This window comes from Linepithema humile, chromosome 1 (assembly GCF_040581485.1).
Source record: "Linepithema humile isolate Giens D197 chromosome 1, Lhum_UNIL_v1.0, whole genome shotgun sequence".
NCBI classification, from domain to species: Eukaryota; Metazoa; Arthropoda; class Insecta; order Hymenoptera; family Formicidae; genus Linepithema; species Linepithema humile.
In genome coordinates, this window is record NC_090128.1 from 34,249,785 (window position 1) to 34,271,630 (window position 21,846).

The following is a 21,846-nucleotide window of genomic DNA, read 5'->3' on the forward strand; positions in this document are numbered from 1 at the left end:
CCGTGCGTCTTCCAACTAAAGAATATCGACTATTTGTGTGCTCGAACCCTTCGTCCGCGCATAGAAAGGGTCGACGATCGGCGCGTGTGCGCAATTTCGAGTTGTAATTTACGTCTAATTTGTGATTGTAAGTGCCTTCGAACCCTCGTTCCAGGAATGCCAAGTAGGTCACGTGTGTCAATTTTCCACAGAAACCGCCGTGATTCTACCATTCCCTTTACTTTGCGGCGAGATTTACGGTCAACGGCTATCGACGCTGGAAAACGCGTTCTCCGATAATGGCGGGTCGATGAAGAGGGTGCTTTAACTCTTCGCGACCTTACGTCGCGACGCGCGTGATGCTGCGCCTTATCGCGGCAACTGTCATTGACACCGTAAGAGATGAGATTTCGATTCGGTGTCACGGCGATTAATGCGAAATGCAAAATTCAAAGTTCGAATAAGAGGGAATGAATTGCGCGAAATTGGAATTAGAGTCCGCCCGAAATGAACTGCGCATTTCGCGCGGAAGGTTACAAAATGTAACGCGGCATGCAAACTGGAGACAAGAGCGCTCAGCGCGAATGGGTGATTAATAGGCCGGTCGATCTCTCGTTGCTTTTTTGGGCGCGCGTTATGTCCTTTTGTTCCTCCGTTTCGCGAAATGGCAGGAGTGCCGCTGGCATTGATGGACGACGCGACGGGATTAATCTTCGCTTTACGGTGCCCCCGTACTTCTCTGCATCCGCCAGCCTTCGGCGGTGCACGCTTGCACGACTAAAATGCCGAATTAAACATCGATAAATTGCAATGTGTTTCGCGAGTAAATCGATTTAACTGCATCACGGCCGGTGAATTTTTTTTTCCGTAGACGTATTGAACAGAGCTCCGAATTTTTGTCGGTCGTAATTTAAAAAATGTTATATTTTTATATATTTTTTTTATTATATAATTTTATTGTATCTTTTTAGCTTTTTTAAAACATATTAAGTTACTCAATCTTTAAGCGTGTAATCTCTTAGAAATAATGTTAGAAATTTTGCGTGAAATGAAAATTTTAAACAGCATCAATTAGTTTCATAATTCATGAAAGATTGCAATTCCCTATACGGTAATTATTATATTCGGGCGGACTTTCGCCTTCCAAAGCTCTGAAATTAAGCGCCTCTGTCGTCACTCGTCGAGAGTGAAAGCAACCGATTGCTAGGTTCCGTCAATTAACCATAATTGCCACGTACAGAGGAAGGCGAGGAGGAAGAGGAGCGAAAAATAATTCTCGGCTAGGCGAGAGGGGCGAATCTATTCCCGGGTCGTGTCGAACGAGAGATCCGAACCATTAGGAAATTGGCCGACTAATAATAGCTCTCTTGCAGTGTGCGAGGACTCACGACCTGTTACATAAAACGACTCCTTAAAACTCGTCATCGGTGACGAGAGTCGCAGTCTTACGAAGGGATCGCCTTACGATTAATTAGATGCACTTTTTTCTTCGAGTAAAATTTGGAGTTCAATTAAAGAAAATTCACATAAATTAAAATCTTTTCTCAAAAATAATAATCTAAATAGGTAATAAAGAAAGGAAAGAAAATACATATAAAAATTTGCAGGATTAGCTTTCAATTTTTCTTTCAAATTAGTCATTCGAAGGAGGAAGCAGGGAGTTAAATAGTCGAACGCATTTCCAATCGGTAAAGGAACATTGACTTCGCTTCGCTGCTTGATCGATATCTATTCGTGCCAGCTGCTGCGGCGGAGCTCATTAACCGTCCCTTCGGTTAGAGATTAACCCCGCATTTCGCTTCCTTATCCTCGATCCCTTCGGGCTCAATTCGCAGCTATCTCAGAATCGATATCTCTGATAACGTTGTCGAAGCGTTAATAAATCGTCGCCAACCGCCTGTCATCCTCCTCCTGCCCGTTTGTGGCGAAGACAAAGGATCCATCGAAGGCAGGAATGACGCGGCAATCCCTCCGCGCAGAAATCCGCGGAAGTGGCTGGTCGAAATCGAGTTGAGCGAACCGTCGCTCTTTCTCGACGACGACGGCGGCCACCTACGTCGCGCAAGATCTAGACGGGAAAAAGCGGGGCGCACTCGGGGCAAGGCGCCTGACCGGACGACGGTGATAAATGGTGCCATTTTATGGGCAGCCATACTCGCCACCCTGGCAAATACCCTCGAGTCGACTCGCTTAAACTGCGAAAATTATTCGCCATAAAACGACGGCGCGCGTCAACCGCGCGTCGAACGAAAGTTGAAGCTTGAGACTTATTGAGTCTCTCAGAGACACTTTAGGATATTCCATAAAGGGAGATAAAAAATTCTGACAGTATGTGTGCTTTCGCACGAGCGAGTATCTCTCGTCGTTTGTCTTTCACTTTCATTTTACGGGTAGATAAATTGAATTTTTATTTTGACGCATTTAATACTACGTGCTTTCTTGCTTCGTTACTGAATTAACAATTCAAATGTTACACAACTCGGAATAAATATTACATAAAAATTCAGAGCAAGAAAATATTGCGGAGCGCGAAATTAAAATTCAGCAAAGTATGCGAAGGCTTTCTAGAATAGTGACGCGAGCGACGCGACGCGAAGGGCTGATGACGTTTTATTTTTCATTACGCGTGTACACTTTCACTTCGCGAGCGAGAAAAAGCGTGACGATGAGAGGTGACATATAATACACACAGCGGCGCGTAATTGCAAGGCCGCGACCGGCGGCGCGTCTCTGGGGGTCGTTCGAGAGCGGCCCGGGGAGGGAAAAGAGGAGAGGATCAATTAATTATTTCTTTATAATCGATTGAGCAACAAGCGTAAATCTTGCAGTATCCCCGCGCGGATCGCTAGCTCGGTGCCGCGCTGATTATTAACGCGCGATAACTCATCGGCTTTATCGTCCTTACGCGCTCCACCACCATCACTATTACGCCGACTACCATCACCGTTAAACGCGCGCTGTGTAATTTACCCGATAAGTCGCACAGTGATTGGTCATCGATGTCGGATATAATTACCGCACGACGGAAGAGATCCGGTCAGCGCTGACGCGCGCGTTGCCTTGGAGCAACGAGTGCAACACGCTCTCTCTCTCTTTCTCTCGAGGGGAAATTAATAGGCCGCGCAGGGAACGACGACGCTTTCCTTAACAGTCCCGCATTAGACAATAATTTACGACTGTTCGAAACGGAGGCGATAAATCTTCATTACGAGAACAACCGCGAGATTAATCATATTGCTGTGTATCGTCGAGGAAAGGTCGTCTCACCCTCGTGGCGTGATGCTGCGTGTTCTATATCGCTGATCGCCACTTCACAGTTGATTTCTTTCGCATCGCAGTGCAATTCGGACGACAGTACACAGTCACGCGATGCATTATTTCTCAGATAAAAATATACAACGTTATTAATAAAAATTAATTTTTTTTTTATAAAATCGTAAATTACTGAAATAAATTTTACATTGTTTATATTTTACATCAATTTTTTTAAACGACACTTGTCGACGTCAGATTCACGTCTGCACAGATCACTGAAATTTTAACGACGATCTTCGCGCTCGAAATTTTCTCAGAAAGACGCAACAGAAGCCGAGCGTATCGCAATACTTCCGCCGTATTTTTTTAAATTACGTCTCAAGGTTCAGTTCGATCTGGAATAGCGATCGTTCGGCGAAACTGGCTATTTTCGTTAATTGGCGGCCGCCCGAGATACTCCGATTTTTATCACCGGGATCGCCGCTTCTGTTATATACGTCTTCGCAGCGGTGGTTCTCAATCTAATGCGTTTTGCTCGACAGGGTACGAAGCTATGGATTATCATGGAGTACCTGGGTGGCGGCTCGGCCCTGGACTTGATGAAGGCCGGTAGCTTCGAGGAGATGCACATTGCCGTGATATTACGCGAGGTGCTCAAAGGGCTGGATTATCTGCACAGCGAGCGTAAGCTCCATCGCGATATTAAAGGTACGCTCGCTTCGGTAACGCGCGAAGGGTGCTTATCGGTGTTTATTTTTAACCCTCTTCGTATAGACGTCAAGAAATCTTGTACAAGATGATTCGACGGGACGCCAAATATCACGCTAATTAAATTTTTGTCTAATTATAATTTGCGCCAAATTCGCTGAAATATAATATTCCGTTGAAGAGACATTAACGAATTATTAATAACTTACAAACTTTCTGCATTAGAAAGTAAAATCTGCCTGTCGTGAATGACTCTTAATGTCTGAATTATTTTATGTAAATCAATGCACGGCAAACCGTTGTATCAATTTTACAGCGGCGAATGTTTTGCTGAGCGAAATGGGTGACGTCAAGTTGGCCGATTTTGGCGTAGCCGGCCAGCTGACAAACACCACAAGCAAACGGAACACCTTTGTCGGCACACCGTTCTGGATGGCACCTGAGGTCATCAAACAGTCCGCTTATGATTCCAAGGTAATTGCGTTAATTAAGTTTTTCTACGTACCGTAGCATTTGATATATCACCGAAAATCCAATATAACACTATATATTATTATTCGATTTATCTTTCAATATTTTTATCTATCTTTGAAAAGTTCATGAATATATACATATTAATTATATGCAAAACGTAATAAAATTTCCATTTTTTAAAAATTAATTCAACTAAAATGTCACGTCCATATATTTTGTCCATTTTGCTTCTCGTTTTCTCTCTCATTCGTGTTTCTCGTCGTTCTCGAGAATCGTCTTCAGCGCTGCGCCGTCACGTTTTCATTAGCGTGTCGTTAGCGCTTTGTCTGACAGGCAGTAAGTACAGGAATGCTTACTCTGCAGGCTGACATTTGGTCTCTGGGCATCACAGCGATCGAGCTTGCGAAAGGGGAACCTCCCAACAGCGAACTGCATCCCATGAGAGTCCTCTTCCTAATACCCAAGAACAATCCACCGCAATTGACCGGAAATTACACGAAACAGTTCAAGGAGTTTGTCGAAGCCTGTCTCAACAAGGATCCCGAAAACGTGAGTGTACCGTTATATATGCAGCTCTCCACGAGTTTCGAGTCATTAACCTTGTCTCGTTGGTTCGGAAATATTTCGGACACCGTGGAATTATTCGATATCTCAATCGTGATTGAAGAAATTCTTCGAACAACCAAAAGTAACATAACAAAAATTAGTTTTAAAAGGAACAGAAATTTTGACAAAACATGTTCTATTTTTATTCATCGACCTTTGTATTCTCGTCTCCGTGTAGAGGCCGACGGCGAAAGAGCTGCTGAAGTTCCAGTTTATCAGGAAAGCGAAGAAGAACTCGTACCTAATCGACCTGATCGACAGGTACAAAAAGTGGAAGTCGCAGCGCAGCGAGGAGTCGGAGACCGAGAGTGAGAATTCGGACTCGTAAGTATCTCGATTCACGTTTCTTTTGCGCCTCCTACGAAAGTAAGAGTCGCCTCCGTTTGTTGCGTACGCTTCAGCAATTTTTTTTTCGCTGTTAATTCCGCGATAAATTCACGTCCTGAAAGTGTGAGAGGAAAAGAAGCCAGTTTAAAGTCATTTATCACCCGCGATATAATAGGCCACGTCCGAGCGCGGCAGTAAATTGTAACACACTGCATTACACGGTGTTCAGGGAGGAATCCAAGCAAGACAGCGACATGGACGAGCCGTGGATAATGACGGTGAAAGGCCCGCACGGGGTCAAAGGATCCGTGGTGCCTATGTTGCCACTGGATGAGCAACCAGCATCCCTGACCATAACACATACGAACCACAGGTCCTCCAATCACAGTCAACCGAGCAAGCCGCATGCGAACGGCGCTCCGCGATCGCCCCCGAAGGACTCTACGCTTAATCATTACAGAAGCGAGTCCAGGGACTCGTTGCGCGATGGTCAACCGAAACACACACCGGTACATGTTTATTCTAATAATTGATTATTATTGCGTGAACATTTTGGATTTCATGTTAATTCGCTTCTTTTCTTTCGCCAGTCTCGGCCGCATGAAGCCGCGCCACCACCGCCAGTAGACACGAGAGAGAAGCGAGAAGAGCGAGATTATCGCGACTCCAGTCGAGATTCCACGCTTAGAGAGTCGAAGGAGATGCGCGACAGTCGCGAGAGAGACAGGGACGGTGTCAGAGAGCGAGAGCGGGACAGAGAGATCAGAGATCGGGATAGAACCAGCAGAGACTTTAATTCGCGAGAGAAGAGGATAAGAAATAGTAAGCCGGATGTTCCCGTTGTTCCGATGGCCGATCACAGACCTGGCGAGGAAAAGCAGAGGCCCAGGAGCTCGCAGGAGCTCAAGCATCCCCGAAGCGTCGCTTTGTCCGGCGTTGTTATGCCTCTTCTTTCCGAGGTATTATTAATTAAACTTGTAAAGTTTGATAATGTGATACGGAAAAAAAATGAAAAAGAAAGCTTGAGAATACAAAAAAATTAAAATCTTAGAATGATTCTTGCAGCACTCGACTCGTGTTTTCGACTCATGTTTCGATAATGTTGCAGCTTCAACGAAAGCATCAATATTCCGCAAGAGACAATAATGGCGAAGGCGGTAGCGGTGGCAAGAATGGCGGTGCTATAGAAGAATTGCGAAGCGCCTTCGAATCAGCGGAACGCACGTCGCCGGGCATGACGGAGTCCCTTATCCGCGAACTGATTAAATCTTTACTTCCGCCGAATCATTCGGAAGGGCGCCTATCTATGCTAATGGAAAAGGTTATTTTAAGGTAATACTCTTACCGCAGCGTACGTTTCTGCAGCGACGGCGGAGAAGATTTGCGCAGGAAGATGAAAGGTGTCCTTCTCTTTCAGGGATACGTAGGGACGCGAGAGAGCGAGGGTCCGCAAAAGATTGTGGTCACAGAACATCCTGACATTGTAAAAGCATTCGTTATTTCTTCTCGAATATCAACTCGCTAATCAGCACAAGCCGAGTTCGATGAATGACGATTCCGAACGTGAACGTGCGAGGAGAATATCGCTTGTTATTTCTCCCATCTCCTCCCCGCTCTTCCTCCCCACGCTGATTTACAAAGACCGTATTACAACGAAGTCTATCGAGTTTTGCGAAGTTTTATGAAGTAGTCTACTGAATCGCCCTCATTTCCATCTACCTACCTCGCCGTAGGATAAAAACACATAGACGCGCGAAGCGTTGTGCCAGTATTCTTGCAGTTCCTACTCGTCTAATTGTCATCGATCCTTCCACGTGAGTTTTTTCGATTGAACAGTTCTACATTCGCATACTTCTCTCCGTGTCAATTCATCGGCCGACAGTTTGTTTGAATCGTAAATCAATTTATTATTACGTTTTTTTCCAATTGTAACTTTGTAGATTTTTAATTTTAAATACTTATACATTTTTAACTAAGAATCATATACCTTGTATTACGGTAAATGTAAAATTTAGTTTTAAGATTAAAAATATATTATTTTTAAAATTTGCTAGTAAGATCGAACTGTCGGCCGATTTAAAAATCTTAGATAGCGAGACACATTCTTCATTGCTAGTAGATTAATTGCAGAGAAAACATAGAAGACGTGTTGGATTTAATAGCACCAAAAAATGTAACGCTCTAGCAATTTAATGGCGATGAATTACGAGTAGAGAAAGGCGGAAGATAGACGGTAGCGTATTTGCAAGAAGGCTGAAACCTCCATTATGTGATAGCCTAATATCTTTGGAACCTTCTTCATGTTCGGCGTGTACATCGATCTGACGATACGACAACAAACTGAAACTGTACAGACTCGGCTAAGCGGATAGATGAAAAGTACTCGATGACTTGGTCTTGCCTCAAGTAGTAGATACGTCCGCAGCATGCACTAACGAGATATATACCGAGCATACAGACGTGATCTACGTAAAAAGACAGACTTTTGAGGCTTCTGTGCAGCTTTAAAAGCAGCGCTTTTACTAATGTGTTTACAGGCAGAATATTTATTTAATAGTGTGTTTTGATGAGAGAAGATTCTGTAGCAGTCGAGCAAAAGATAAAAAAATGTGTTCTCTGAGTAGACTTCTTCCCGTTGCTTCCTACGCTAGTGCACGTTTCGGACGCGAAAGGAACAGGTTCACGAAGAGAGCTCTAGCGCGCAGTGCTAGAGAAATTGTAAATATGTATGTAGCGCGATAAGATAGTCTTATTGTTCTGATCGACGTCTTTGCCAACCGGTCGCACAGCTCCGTTAAACGATCTTGTTACCCTCGAAGAGAAAACATTCCTTTCCCTTACCACAGTCATTGTTCATCATTGAAAGAAATGATAGACGTAGGCTATAGGCGATATTGCCGTTACAAATTTATCGAGAAAGCTTTTATCGTTTTCGTTGGTGTAGTTACCGCTTGTTGCGTAAAAATTGCAGGTGTAAGCCGTTACAGTGTTTCAGCAGCCGTACGCGACGTATAGTAGCGTTTAAATATATAATAATTAATTTCTAGTTGTAAATCTCACTTGGAAATCGTCGAGAAACAGTGCTACTATAGAACTCTATCGTCTCTCCAGTATATGTACGTCCGCGAAAGACACTTCGATCTTTCCATCGCGCCTTAAAATATCGCATACGCGTCATTAACTTAGAGTAATAAAACGGAGCCGTTCCACGTTAACGTGTTATTAAAACCGTTCGTGTATTTTTGCCGGATTGTAGAGCGTAGCGATTTCGCCATTTCATAGTTCGGGAGAAAGATGCTAGCGTAAAAGCGCCTTTTATAAAAGTTTCGATTCCTCGATTGTACAAAGGTTGACGTGGAACGACTTGACAATCCAGATCCAGATGGAATTTAGTACACGAGGAGGTACGAGGAGAGTTTTTCGAACTTTAAACGTGCAGCGCGTTCGAACAGTAAAGACCGGATATATAACGCGGAATTTGAGTACTGCCGTTCTTCCAAACCTGACGCATTACACACACACACACACACGCGCGCGCGCGCGCGCGCGCGTTTCCCGAACTCCCTCCTTTATTTCCACGATCGAGTCTGAGCTGCGATGACTCCCGCGCAGGGCGTCGACACTTAATCCACGTTGTTTGTAAACTAATGTATTTTATAAAGTATATTATATAGAGAGAAGAAAATTCCACACACGCGTAAAAGATAGAGTTATAGGGAGTGTCATCAGCGGGGTGGTCGGAGAAGAAAAATCTTACGATGCGAAGTGCATTTCGACGGAATTCAAAGACCATCCTGCATACGGTGATTTAAAGGGAGATACAAGAGGGTGATAGAGCAAGAGTGAGAAAGAAGAGGGACAAAATAATCCATCGCGAGTTTGTGAAGGGGATACGTCAATTAACGGCAAAAATCGAAAAGCAAAAATGGCAAAGAGACTTAATTATCGCTATCGAAAATTATTGCGCCGTACAGTTTTATTTATTTCTCCTTTTTTTTTTTTAATTGAGTTTGCTTTTTATTCGGATAATTTGATAAGAAACAAAAAAAATCAATGAAGTATTAAAAAAAATCTCTGCTCTACCACGCCTTTTCTTTTCCTCCGTTTTGTTGACCTGCCGCCCGCCTAGATGAGGAATAAGTCAGAATATACGATAATGTATTCAATTTTACTTTTAGTTGAGTTAATTATTCATTTACGCTGTATTGTTAATGCGGTCATCTTGTGTCAATTGATCAAACGATTTTTTCAGTTTCTCGTCTTGAATCATGAAAAAAGAAAGTCTTTTACGGCGATCGAAAAAACCGCTTGACAAGACGACATGGTTTGACTCTCAAGAGATAGTGTCTTATTGTTATTACATCGTTTTTTTTTCTTTTTTTTTTTTTTGGGTTAAGTTTTTTTTTATCTTTATGGCGATCGCTACCCTAAGTAGGCCTCATAAACGCTGCCATAAATGCTTACCGGTTACACCTACGCGCTAGCATCGCTACGAAGGCGTCGCTGCGTGCCGATTTCGAGGACGGGAACTTATGGCTGTGTAAGCAGTATGTTTGTTAGAAAGAATTATCGAGTCACACATGAGGAGTAGCGATCGATTTTTTATAATAAAACGTAATGATCATTCGTCTGATTGAAAACACTTTTATTGGTCGTCGAGATGGCCAGAATTGTATATGCAGTATGTACGAAATTATCGTCTAAGAGTATTAAACCGTCAGCGATAGGGTTGGACGAGATTCATGTATCTGTAACGTGTTGCAATTTTAAATAGAGAATTATTATTTACACAATTTTTTTTTTATATTCAAATAAATCTGTTAACTCTCGTATTTACGCAGCAAGATCAAAATATATCGTTTATACGATTTCTTTTTAGTTCTGGCGGGTCCAACGTTGCCACTGGCGGGATATTTTTCACATTATTACTCCCGGATTAAGCGTGTCGGCGACGCAATTGGATTTTGTTGTTTATTTTACGGGGATAAAAATGAAGGTAATACGTTTATTCTTTTGTTCTCCAATCGGCCGAAGAAGTTCCGAACGCGCTTTAGCCGGGCGGACTTTTGCTCGGAGTGCGATAAGATACGGCGAACTGACGTGATTAGATGATCGTTCGGCGAACTGTTTGCGGAAGAGCTTTCCCGAGAATTCGGATCTTTTTATGCCATACTTAACCGGCTAGGAAATTTCTGCGCTTTCGTTGAGTATGTTTCGCGGCAAAACGTGCGAGGATATCGGTCGCTAAATTGTTCTCCTATTTCTCTGTGTACGTAGATTACGAGCGAGTTTAACGGCGTCGAACTGTGATTTTCGATTTTCAGGAAGCTCGTTTGCTTTCTTTTAGTTTGTACGTTTATACGGTTGACCGAGTGAGAGTTTTTATCAATCGAGATGGGTAAGAGACGAGATGATCGGCAAGCGCGCGAGGATCCGCACGCGATCCGCGCGAACCGCACCACATTCAATCCGAATTACGTGTCCTACCGTATCCACAGCACTCTTCTTTGTATTATACTCTTAGCTACTATCCATCTAATATATTCAACGTTATAACACATCGTGGTAACAATAATATCTCTCGGCGTAGAGTATATACATATATAAATATATATATAAATATATATATTTTTTGTATTTTACTTCTCTACCTTGGCTGCGTTGGACTGTATTATATTGATTGTATGTGGCATGCTGAGGGCGTGTACAAATACGAAATAAAGATTAAATAAACCACGAAGTGGTGAGTATATTTTAATGCATCTATCGCGACGACGGAAAATCTTTGTTCTTTTTTCTTTTTGCACGTCACGCATGATTTCCATCTCTTGTAATTCTAGTATAATATTCTACTTTTAGGATAATAGTCAAATTACAAAAGTGCAGTTTAATTTCCTTTAAATAGGGATTATACGAGACGAGGAGAAATTTGAGCGGAACGCGCTAAATCGTTCGAAGTGCACCGGCGCTTTCCCAGCGAGCTTTCGACGTCGAAGAGCGCAGGTCTGTGCACCGAGATAGCTTCGTGAGGTCGAGAGAGAAAGAGAGAGAGAGAGAGGGGGAGAGAGAGAGAGGCACGGAGGGAGGACGGAGGGCGTAGGGATTTTCTAGACGCATCTCACCGTGCAGTAGTCGCCAGCATCCCGCGGGTGGTCGCGATCGAAGTACCAGAGGCGGGAGGGCCGACGAGCGAAGGGGGCGAGGAAATTGCCTCGTACTCTTTTTTTTTTCCTTTCTCTCTGTTTTTCTCTCACTCTCTTTCTCTGTACGTTCTTTCACTTTAGCACGCCGTTGGCTCTGCCCCTCCCGCCAAAAAGACGAGGCGTATGTAAAAACACGCCCGGCCCGCGAGAGATGACTATCCGCGGCTCTCCCGAGAGGACAAATCGGAACGGGACGGAGATAGAGAGAGAAAGAGGATTCGCGGCGCCTTTTGTACATGTATAAATAGAGCGACGCACACCTAGACGAGGAAAGAGGACGCCGGCGTCCCCGGAAACGCGCGCGATATCCGGAGGTCGATTCGCGGGAGTGTTTACGGTATCTCGCGGAGTGAGCGTCGAGACGAGGGTGCTTCCGTCGAAGGAATCCCGAGAGAAATAACGGCCTCACCGCTGGCGGGCCGAGCAGCGTCTAGTTGTCGATCTGCCGATAAGAGCCGTGCCAGCGCACAGCATCCCTCGATGTCGTCTTGTCAGGATACCGCGAAGTGCGTCGTCGCGATACTGATGTACGTATTTCAAGGCGGAACGCGCGTCGAGGCGTCGCGATGCAACGGCGATGCCCAGGTACGACGAGACCAGGAGACGCGTCTGCATCGCGTATATCGCGGCGAAACATCGTCAACTGTTTTTCCTTTAATTTCCGGATTCGATCTGGATATCGTTCACGATGTAATTTCCTGTCCGTATAATATTTACTGTATTACGTCGCGTCGCATTGCGCGTTGTATTGTGACGCCGCTCGACGTGCAATATCGGTTTTAGAGGCAGTTAGAGAGCTCTTCGGAGCCGTAGAGAGATCCCCGCGATCGCTTCGCGCGCGTTTACGGCCTGGCAAACATCATCGGTTTGCGTTGCTGACGACAGTGACGGCTGCTTCCATCGCTGCCGCGGCTTCCAGCATGCGCGACGCTCAACAACGCCGCACGAATAACGTAGGGTGTGATCTGCCTGCGAAAAATCGAACATCAGCCCCTGTGTAATGCGAATGTCATCGCGCGTGTGAGTGTTTTCGATCGGAATTATAGTTATTTATCAGTTATTTATCTCTCATTTATGTCAAACATTCTACAGTCTGCTTTATTATCGCGAATGGCTCTTTAATCATTTTATTAATACGCCTGTTATTGCTTCTAGAATTTTAATTACTCATTGCCCAGCCATTCATCATATTCCTACTGCGTAACGGGAGATCCTTATTGCTCCGGACGATTGTGAGAGAATTGAAAACATTCGCTGCCGATAGACTCACTGAAAGTATCAGGAGGATTTACTAAGTAAAAAGTCAAAAAGTAAAGGTAATTCAACCAAACTCTCTTTAAAAAAAACTCCTTTACTTTTTGACCTTTCCCTCATATTATTGCGCACACATTGATTTAGTGAACAAAGTAAAGCACGCTGCTAATCTAATTATTTAAATTTAGGTGCTAAATTTACGATGTTAGAAGAACACAAGTTTGAAAAGATGACGCGATAAATTTTTCGAGGATGTATAAGGATTGCACATAATCAGATACTTTCCTCCGACGAGACGACGTAAATCCGGCGCAAGCGAAAGCTTGGCATTTGCATAAGCAGGATAACGGGATCATGTAAGGTGGGCGTGCTGCATAATATACAATGTAGATTTATATGATCGACGAAGAACGTAGGTTGCAGGAAGATCACGGTGCGTGCGTATTTTACGTAGGAATACAAAGAGCTTGTTGTAGCACACGCTCGACGGACGAGGCGAAATAACGCATCAAAGTGGCGTGTAGGAAAGCGCGCGTCGACGAACGTCATAGCGATTTAAAAGCTTATCACTCCTACCGAGTGCGCCGCGGTAATTCAATATTACCCGCCCATATCGCCATCGCGACATTATCGTTGCATTTTCCATCCAGAAGGACCGATCCATCGTCGACCTAAAGATGATAGATGAGAGCGAGGAGAACTTTTTCTCTCTCTTTCTCTCTCTCTCTCTCTCTCTCTCTCTCTCTCTCTCTCTTAGGTTCCTGCGAACTTATTTTCGTGGTCGAAGATATTCAACATTAATTTCACTTGGTCATTCAAAATTTAAGGGGTCGTCTTTATCTGTGAATTTTTCGATCGATTTAGAAGTTTTCGAAGAAATTTTTTTTTACGAAATAAAATATCATTATTGTTTGAAGTTTTCAATTTTTAATTTCAATATTATACATCTTTAAACTTCTTAACTGACAAAATTCTCAAAATTCGTATAAAAAATTAATGAAATGTGCTTCATATAACATAATGATAGAGAAAATGTGTGTTCTTTGTTTTTTAATAAGTTGCGAGCACTCCGCGTTCTATTTGTACATTTCATCGTAATACGATCCTAAAAGGAAAAGGACAAGGGGATCCATCAGGGAATCTTGTGTCATCGCGGTTTCTAAGCAGATAATATATCCGTCTCGAGCTCGCCGCGCGTAATCCTCTCTCGGCAGCGGCGTCGTCGTCCCGAGCGCGCTGCCCGCTAAAGCGTAACGTTCCGCCGGCGCAGCTACACACAGGTAGCTACGCTTTAATTACTCATTTTTCTTCAGCGCTCCAAAAAGCCACCGATGTGTAATAGAGCCGGCGGGAGGGTCCCCCCGTGTATGCGCGCGGCTTTACGCGCGCGGAGCGTGCGGCCGGAGCGACGCGGCAGTGAATCCCGACGGCGCGCGGAGCGCGGACGTATCGGGGCGCGCGCGCGTGTGTTTTATTAGCCGGCGGACACCTACGCGCGTGCCGCGGATAGTGTGCTACTCCGTTTTATATCTGGTACCTTTAAAATTCAGCTTCTGGTTTATTCAACCGGCGTTGTCTAGTCACGTCGATCGGCATTAACCCCGCGGCCGTCCGACGCAGTCAGTTTCGCTCTTGCTCCTCGCCTTTTTCTAATTTTAAGACATCCTTGTACCACATAGCGCACCCGTGTTTATGTGTGTACAATTTGGAGCCTTTAAAATCGGGCTTGCTCGCAGTTTACGCGTACATATCTCACGGTTAATTTTACCAACGTTGATGGACATTAAACCGCAGTTGTTTCGCTTATTTCTGAGCGCCGGTCGAGCTAACGACTTGCTTCCTCGCTTCTTTCTAATTTTACTTCCGCGTCGCGGTCCGCTGTGTTTCGCAGTTGAAAACGCGAAACGTAAAAATTGATACAGCTGTCGGGACGACTTTCATACGGCTAACTCTAAAAATATACGCCGGAGTATACCCTATCCTCGTTTCAGCGCGATCCGCCACGGCTTGGAGTTTACTCAAAACCGTCGTCGGACGGTTCTCGAGATCCTCCGCGATAAGGCCGACTGATAAGAGCGACGTGACATTCGCGCGCAAGTGTCAGTGCTCGTTGTTTAGTCTCGTTGCGCAGTAGTTAACGCTCGTACATGGTCAGACACGCGGCTTTCGAAATCCTCGCCCACGCATCGATGCAGGCACAATGCAGCTCTGGCACAATAGTCCCCAATGATCTCCTTCCTTCGTGCGACTCATTAATTTAGCGCGTCTTGCATCTCCTCGTCATAGCGACGACGAAGTTGCTTTTCACTCTAGTGTCAAACGGCGCGCAAGCGGCGTGCAACAACAAACTCGTTTCTTCACGCTGCACCGCTTCGCAGTCCGTTTTAAAAGACCCATAGTCTGCAACGAGATTTTGTAGAAGCCTATCCGCGGTAATTATCTCTCTTAACGGAGAAATAGTTGTTTTGCGAATCTCTCGTCATGTTCTCTTAACATTTGAATAGAGAAATACAAGTCAGAAAATTTTTCAGATTCACCGATGAAGCTTTTATAATAATTTAAATGCTAATATTTTTTATTTCTATTCACCTTTTGTTTTGTATCGAAAAGCTCGCTTTAGAATCCTCCGGGAATGCTTTTTGTTTTGTAAACTTTTCAATCGCCAAATGGAAAAAGATACGAGAAGAATGACGCGTCGAAAAGCGTCGGAATTAAACCCACCGTGTCGACGGCTCGGCTACAATTGTACGGCATAGTAGCTTCATTCTGCGAACGACTTTTCAGACATTCTCCGCCGGTCTAACAACGGATTACAAGCGCTCGATTCAATGTCGTTGCGTTCCTCTAGATTAAACGTCGCAACATTAAACGACCCTCGCGAGAAAACGCTCGCCTCTTTTTTCCATTCTGCCGTTCTACCTCGACAGTTTTCAGCGATGACGCAGTTAAAAGTAGTACCGTTCGATTCTCGAGCAGAGATAATAGAAACTCGCCGAGATAAGTTATTTTCAATTAAGGATAGCCGAGCCGGAAGAGTTCTCCGTTCGAAGTGCGCTCGAAAATCTGAAAGTTCTCGCACGAGACCCAATTAAAAAATAACAGATGAAAACGCAATTGGACTTAATTGAGTAAAGCATCTTTATCACGCGAACGCGTCGATTTAAATTGCAAAACGCATATGAACGTGAGTTGTGAATCGTACACGCGCAAGTTCGCCTCGATCTTATTCCCGAGGCGAGCTGGTCGTGCGCATATTTGAGTATTGATTTTGCTCCGATGTGATGTAATTTGCATTTGTATGAAGAAAAACACGCATTCCGCCACGCGTTGTAACGTAATTCCGCTTGCGATATTGCGTTTGTACGCGCACGAGACGCGCTCGTGGCGACAATTAAGCTTACAATCCAATTTCGCCGTGTCGCCGACCTTTCTTTCCGTCATAGAGAAAATTCCACGGTGGAATCGATGACGTTGGACGGATCAGGCTGGTGGAAAACGCGGGATCCTCCCCCTCCGCGTACCTGTGTCGTCCTCGCGGATAAATTTAGCCCTTTAACACGCGATTTTAGAACACACACGCTCCTCTGACCTTTCCGAATACGAGTGTGCCATGGAATTTCTGCGGAAGGGGAGAATTGGGACAGTTAGAGAGACGCTTCGACGGGGCTTCCGAAAGCATACGGGGCTTCGAAAAGGACAGTCGGCGGAATTTCCGTGTAATTGTTTCATCAAACTATGCTGGAAGCTTTAATTGAGCGCAATTTCCATTCACTCGCGAGTCGTCGACGAAAATACGACGGTGATGACATTGGCGGATCGTTTTTTTTTTTTTTTGGAAAAATCGCGCAGGTATGAATGTGAGATCAAAAACAGGTCAGCGATTAAATGCGCAATCGAGCGCGAACAGCGTGGTGAGAATGAAAAGAAAGTTGTCTAACATTTTTACAGAGTTGGAGGACGGTGTTTGTAGAACTGAAAAATATTAAAGTTGTTAAATGGTTCTGGAATTCGTGCTAGATCCTTCGCGTGGAGATATCGCGTGCGAAAAGCCGCGGGGACGTCGTCATCGCTCGAAATTGATTCGATCGGCGTCGATTGACTTGCATTATTCGTGGCAGCGCGCGGCGATTTAGGTCGAACGGACGAACATCGTTACATTATGGGCCGGGAGGGAGGCTGTGCTAGATAGAGAAATAAAACGAGAGAAAAGACGTGACGGACCGCGTTGTGTGAATAGTGAATAGTCACATTCACTTCGCGCGGCTACCGTTCCAAACAGTAGCCGAGCGCGACGTCTGATATCCGCGAGCTCGATTTTTCAATCGAGGAACAATACGCGCACAGCAGAAGCATTGTAATTAAGCGCGCCCACGGTTTACCTGTGCGGAATCGTGATGTAATTGCATGCATAATTAAAGCGGCGAGTTTTTGCAAAGCATTATGGAAATTGTTAGTTATGAGAGGAGGATGCAATCATTCTCTCTCTCTTTCAGACGTATGTCTCTTATAAATCAAGATTTTTTTCAATGCAGGTTTTTTACAACGAAAGATTTGAAGTTCGTCTGTGCAAAACTTCAGAATTTGCACAGTGTACAACCAATGACCGTAATTTTTTAATTATTATATATTATCTTTATTAATTATGCGCGACACAGCGTCAGAATTTCGTCACATCGTGAGACGATGTTATTTGAATGTGTGTTACGTGATTATTGGATCGATTTCTCCAATTCATCTCTGATTCTCATCTTTTAAGGATGGTGATACACGTGGAGACGATTTAAGTGTCGGTATATTTGTGCCAGAATCCCATGACATCGATCACCACTCGCCAAAAGCAAGAACAAGTAGCTTGTAAGTGCTCGATACGTTCTCGGAACTGTTTTTTTTTTCTATAAAAAAATACATAACCCGAGCAAGAGGCGCTAAATGTCAACGTGAGGCTGCGTGAGTGAAATGACGCGATGAAATGACAAAAACGTTAATTCCAGAGGTGCCAGAAGTGCCACGGAGATCTCACGACGCGATCTAAGTGGCGGTCGATCGTTCGCTGGACATGCACACGCACACACGCATTAACAATTCAATTAGAAGCGCGGGCGTGTATGCACGCGAGCGAGCGAGCGTCGCGATCGCGCAGCGAGATAATTACATCGTACTTCTCTCCGTGGGATGAATGAATGTGACCCGCGCATTTTTTTCTCCCTCCTGGGTCGCGACGCAGCAAGAGAGAGAAGGACGAAGAGGAGGGGGAGGGAAAAGAAGAGCGGACTGAAATGAGCGGAGAGCGGAGCGTGCGTGCTCGTAAATCGGGCGGACTGGAACGGCGTCGCGACGTGGACGCCACTTTAACGCACTTGTCACTCCGATAGAGCCATCTGTTGCAATATTAAGCACTGGAAGATTCCTGAGGTCGAAAATTCGAACTGCCAAGTGCGCGATCCCCGGAGAATCGAGATCCGCGATACTGCGTTGTGCGGTGTGCGTAGTGCGCGCATCGACGAGGGGCGAAGACTCGACGAAGATCATCGATCATCCGGGAATATTTATAATCGAAGAGACCGTGCCCACCGTGTATAGCATATCAAGATAATCTTCGCAGCTTTTTTTTGCCGCCGATGTGACGATAAGTGTGAAACTGTTTTTCAGTTTTACACGCGCGCGTGTACGGCGCACATCTATCGTATCTCTCTCCGGTCTCTTGAACACAGCGTGTCGCGAAAGTGAGTGAAGAGAGCAGGAGCGAAAGTGTCGCGAGTTTTCCGAGTGAAATAGTAAAGTCGGTCTTAAGCGAAAAGGAAAAGGAGATAAAGAGATAAGAGACGGCGAGGAAATGCCGAAGGTTTCGACGTGACGCGGTTTCCCCTCGTGATGCCGAGAGATACGATGTGGGAGGACCGTCATCGGGCGCGCAATAGGGTCGAGAGCAATTGAACTCTCGGCACGTCGGTGGATTTCGTCGGGAGGGCGACTCATCGATCATGGAGAGGAAGAGTGGAGGTGAGGCGCGGCCGAAGATCGAAATCGTCCGCGTCTCGTCCATCGAACGGAGCAACTTCCGGCCGCTGGACGGGGTGCAGCTGCGTGCTACCTACACCCACGTGCGAGTGGGCACTTACTGTCCGGAACCGGAAGCGGCCAGCAGGACGGAGAACAAGCCGCCGGTCGAACAGACGCGACGCTTCAAGAAGTGAGTATCTCTCGCTGCCACTTTGATCGCTTTTAATCGCGAGACGCTCGCGTAATATTTTTTTATCGCGATAGAGGTGATACCGGTTTCGTCGCGATAATATTTGATCGATAACGTTAATTTTTTTTTATCACGCTTCATACATTACTTTACGTCATGCTTCGATAATAAGCATTAACCTTTCTAAGATATCCCTTTTTTGCTCGACATAAAATGGATCGATCTAAGAAATGGCGAATTCTTGCAGAAACTTGGGACCAGTATCAAGACTGCTCAGACGTCGTCATCACGCGACATGCCTTGCCACAAAATCCTGTGATAACATTTATAGCGTGAATAGAAATAGTAATTCCTTGGACTGGAGGGTCGGCCAGAGCACCAATAAGCAAGGTGATTTATTAACTATGACTCATGAGCTTATTAGCAAATTGCGAGAACTGCTGACTTATTCAATCGCAGTTCCAGTATTATTTCTTTTAAATTTTAAGTCGAGTTTAAGTTTTTCAACATTTTTAACACCTAAATTCTATTGGAGGCTTTTGCATATGATTGACGGTTTAATTTTTTTTTTTTGTTTAACTTTTTGCAATCGGCTATCGGATTTTTCAGATCTGCAAGCCAGACAAAGCAATAGCCTGGACTGGAGGGTAGGAAGATCCGTCACTTTCGGCTCCAATCGGCTGCATTGGGGGGACACGACGCGGAGCGCCGAGCAGCTTTCCAGGAGCGCGCCTCTCACTTCCGATCATCTTCAAACGCCGAGCACGAGGTATGCTGAAGTATGCTAAAGTCCGCGCGCTTCGCGTGCAAGCCCGCGTTACCGGTTTCGTTCACGCAACGAAAGCAAATAATTTATGATAAGTTCATTCGTTGCGCAGCGGCCGCCGTTTCGCGCGATAGACAAGCAGAAAAGTATAACGGTAAACACTCGGGTCGAGAAGAAATCAGTAGATAATGATAAAGGGAGGATGTTAGCGTCGAATGTAGAGTCGTGCTGAGAGAAGGATACGCGAGAAAACGCGAGTTGCGTTGCAAACGGGTAATTAATTTGCTGAAAAAAAAAAAAAAACGGATAACGATGTTTACCTGGAAGACATGCGATGGAAATGTAAAACTCGGCGGAAATGCAGCTCGCCGCGGAAAAGAGGATAAATTGATTTTATATTCGCGAAATAATTAGCAAAGTCTGAAAACTATGCAGCGTGGAGATAGCTTTCGTTTGGCATAGTTGGTGGATTCTGAAATTTATACTGCGCGAGTTTCGCCTTCTTTTTTATGGTAATTCAAAGTACAATAAAAATACATTGATATACGTAGGAAAAAAAAAAAATGAAATTGCACGGTGAAATTGCGAAACTTTCGACCTTACAGACAGTACGCTATTTGTGCGCAAATTGTTTTAAATTAAAAATAGCTTTAATATAATTACAATGCTTTTGACATAATTAAAATTTTTAATTACATTTCGCTTCGCGCTCACGTGTCTGTCGTATAATATCGTCGGTGTGTGAATGATAGAAGTATCGCTTCAGATCGAAACTCGTGTCGCTATTGAGACGCCTCTCCCCGCGCCTGTCCCGACCCGGAAGCAAGGGCTCGCTACAATCATCGCCGACGATTTGTCCGTGGGTACAAGTTGAATACTCGACGGAATCGATCGAGGCCGGTAAACGGGAGGAGTCGCAGGAGAGCGATGCCAGCTTTCAACAGGAGTTGCAATTGAACGAGTTGCGGAAACGAATGGCCGGGATTGCCTCCACGTCCCAGGTGATTAACAATCTGCGGGCAACGATCTGCATAAACGTCCCGTCTCACGTAATAATCGACAGTCTAATCGCGAATAACGAGCTTGTCGATGGAATAAAAGGAAGTACTTTATCAATGCGCACGGATCGTCGATGGCTCAATTGCAGATGATTTATCGAATGGTAGCGGCGGCGAGTGATATTAGTTGTCACAAGCGTGTTTCATATGCGTGAGAGGATAACAATATATTTCACGATAATTTGATTCTTCTTGAAGAAAATGCAGACTCTGAGAGAGTACAAGCCACCGATCATCTAAATCTCTTGTAGCGATAATCAGTCAGACGAACGAATTTACGATCACTTAAAGAATGTCCAATGAGTTCACCCGGAACGGAACTGAATCGAAGGTGCGCCCATTAATAGCTTCCGGTGCGATCGCTCGAAATAGACGAGAGGAACGCGACGGATAAAGTTTCCCATTCAGTTCGATGAACAACTGAACTCCTTCAATGCGCCTCTAAACCGCCCACTCGCGAAATTACGACCCTTGTCTCGTCGCAGTGTTTTCGCACTATAAAACGATTTATTACGTGTCAGGTTACGGTGAAGATCGCCGCCAAGGAGCACGGTGCAGCAGGACAACAGAACTTGTCACGACCCAGGATTCAAGTGCAGGGACCTGAAACAGAGTGTAACCACCAGCGCATCCGCAGAACGTAAGCCTTCATTTTACTGTCAATCTTCTCTTTTTCCTTCCTGTCTCCCACAGCAAGCTCGAGTTGCTCGAGACTTTACGACCGACAGAGAATCGCGTTGATGTTGCAAAGAAGAAGACGAAGCGTGTGCATTACGTTTCCTTATCGCACATTCAAATCACGAATGCCCAATTATTATCCGACGCGCGCACTATTCGCAAAAAGATGTACGAAGGAAAAGTTTCCGTAAAAAGTTTCGGGATTAGAAATGGCAGTATTCAAGGTGCGAATTCAGTTTGGCAAACTTTTCTCTCGGACATCCCTCAGCGCAACTCCCTGCATCCGACTTCACGACTGCATGAAAACGTTTGCTATGACTTTCACAAGTGGAAATGATGTTTTGTTAC

At 44.8% G+C, this 21,846-nt stretch overlaps 2 protein-coding genes across 9 annotated transcripts in view; both read left to right on the plus strand.

Moving 5' to 3' along the window:
- The window catches only part of GckIII (Germinal centre kinase III), a 100,467-nt gene extending 89,378 nt beyond the window's left edge, over positions 1-11,089 (plus strand). For all 5 annotated transcript variants that reach the window (XM_012359613.2, XM_012359611.2, XM_067355493.1 and 2 more), the window contains 8 exons: positions 3,777-3,942; positions 4,259-4,416; positions 4,780-4,965; positions 5,201-5,346; positions 5,579-5,858; positions 5,940-6,308; positions 6,458-6,681; positions 6,767-11,089. In XM_012359613.2, coding sequence (XP_012215036.1) covers positions 3,777-3,942; positions 4,259-4,416; positions 4,780-4,965; positions 5,201-5,346; positions 5,579-5,858; positions 5,940-6,308; positions 6,458-6,681; positions 6,767-6,776 — 1,539 coding nt within the window. In that variant the 3' untranslated portion in view covers positions 6,777-11,089. The remainder of the gene's footprint in view (positions 1-3,776; positions 3,943-4,258; positions 4,417-4,779; positions 4,966-5,200; positions 5,347-5,578; positions 5,859-5,939; positions 6,309-6,457; positions 6,682-6,766) is intronic.
- Positions 11,090-14,219: 3,130 nt separating this feature from the next.
- LOC105667666 (uncharacterized) overlaps positions 14,220-21,846 on the plus strand; it is a 37,880-nt gene continuing 30,253 nt past the window's right edge. Inside the window, exons 1-5 of one of the 4 annotated variants that reach the window (XM_067355432.1) lie at positions 14,220-14,339; positions 17,563-18,996; positions 19,244-19,765; positions 20,529-20,763; positions 21,342-21,460. In XM_067355432.1, coding sequence (XP_067211533.1) covers positions 18,788-18,996; positions 19,244-19,765; positions 20,529-20,763; positions 21,342-21,460 — 1,085 coding nt within the window. In that variant the 5' untranslated portion in view covers positions 14,220-14,339; positions 17,563-18,787. Of the gene's footprint in view, positions 14,340-16,639; positions 18,997-19,243; positions 19,766-20,528; positions 20,764-21,341; positions 21,461-21,846 lie in introns of those variants that run through there. The other 3 variants (XM_012359606.2, XM_067355429.1, XM_067355440.1) reach the window with 3 other exon arrangements.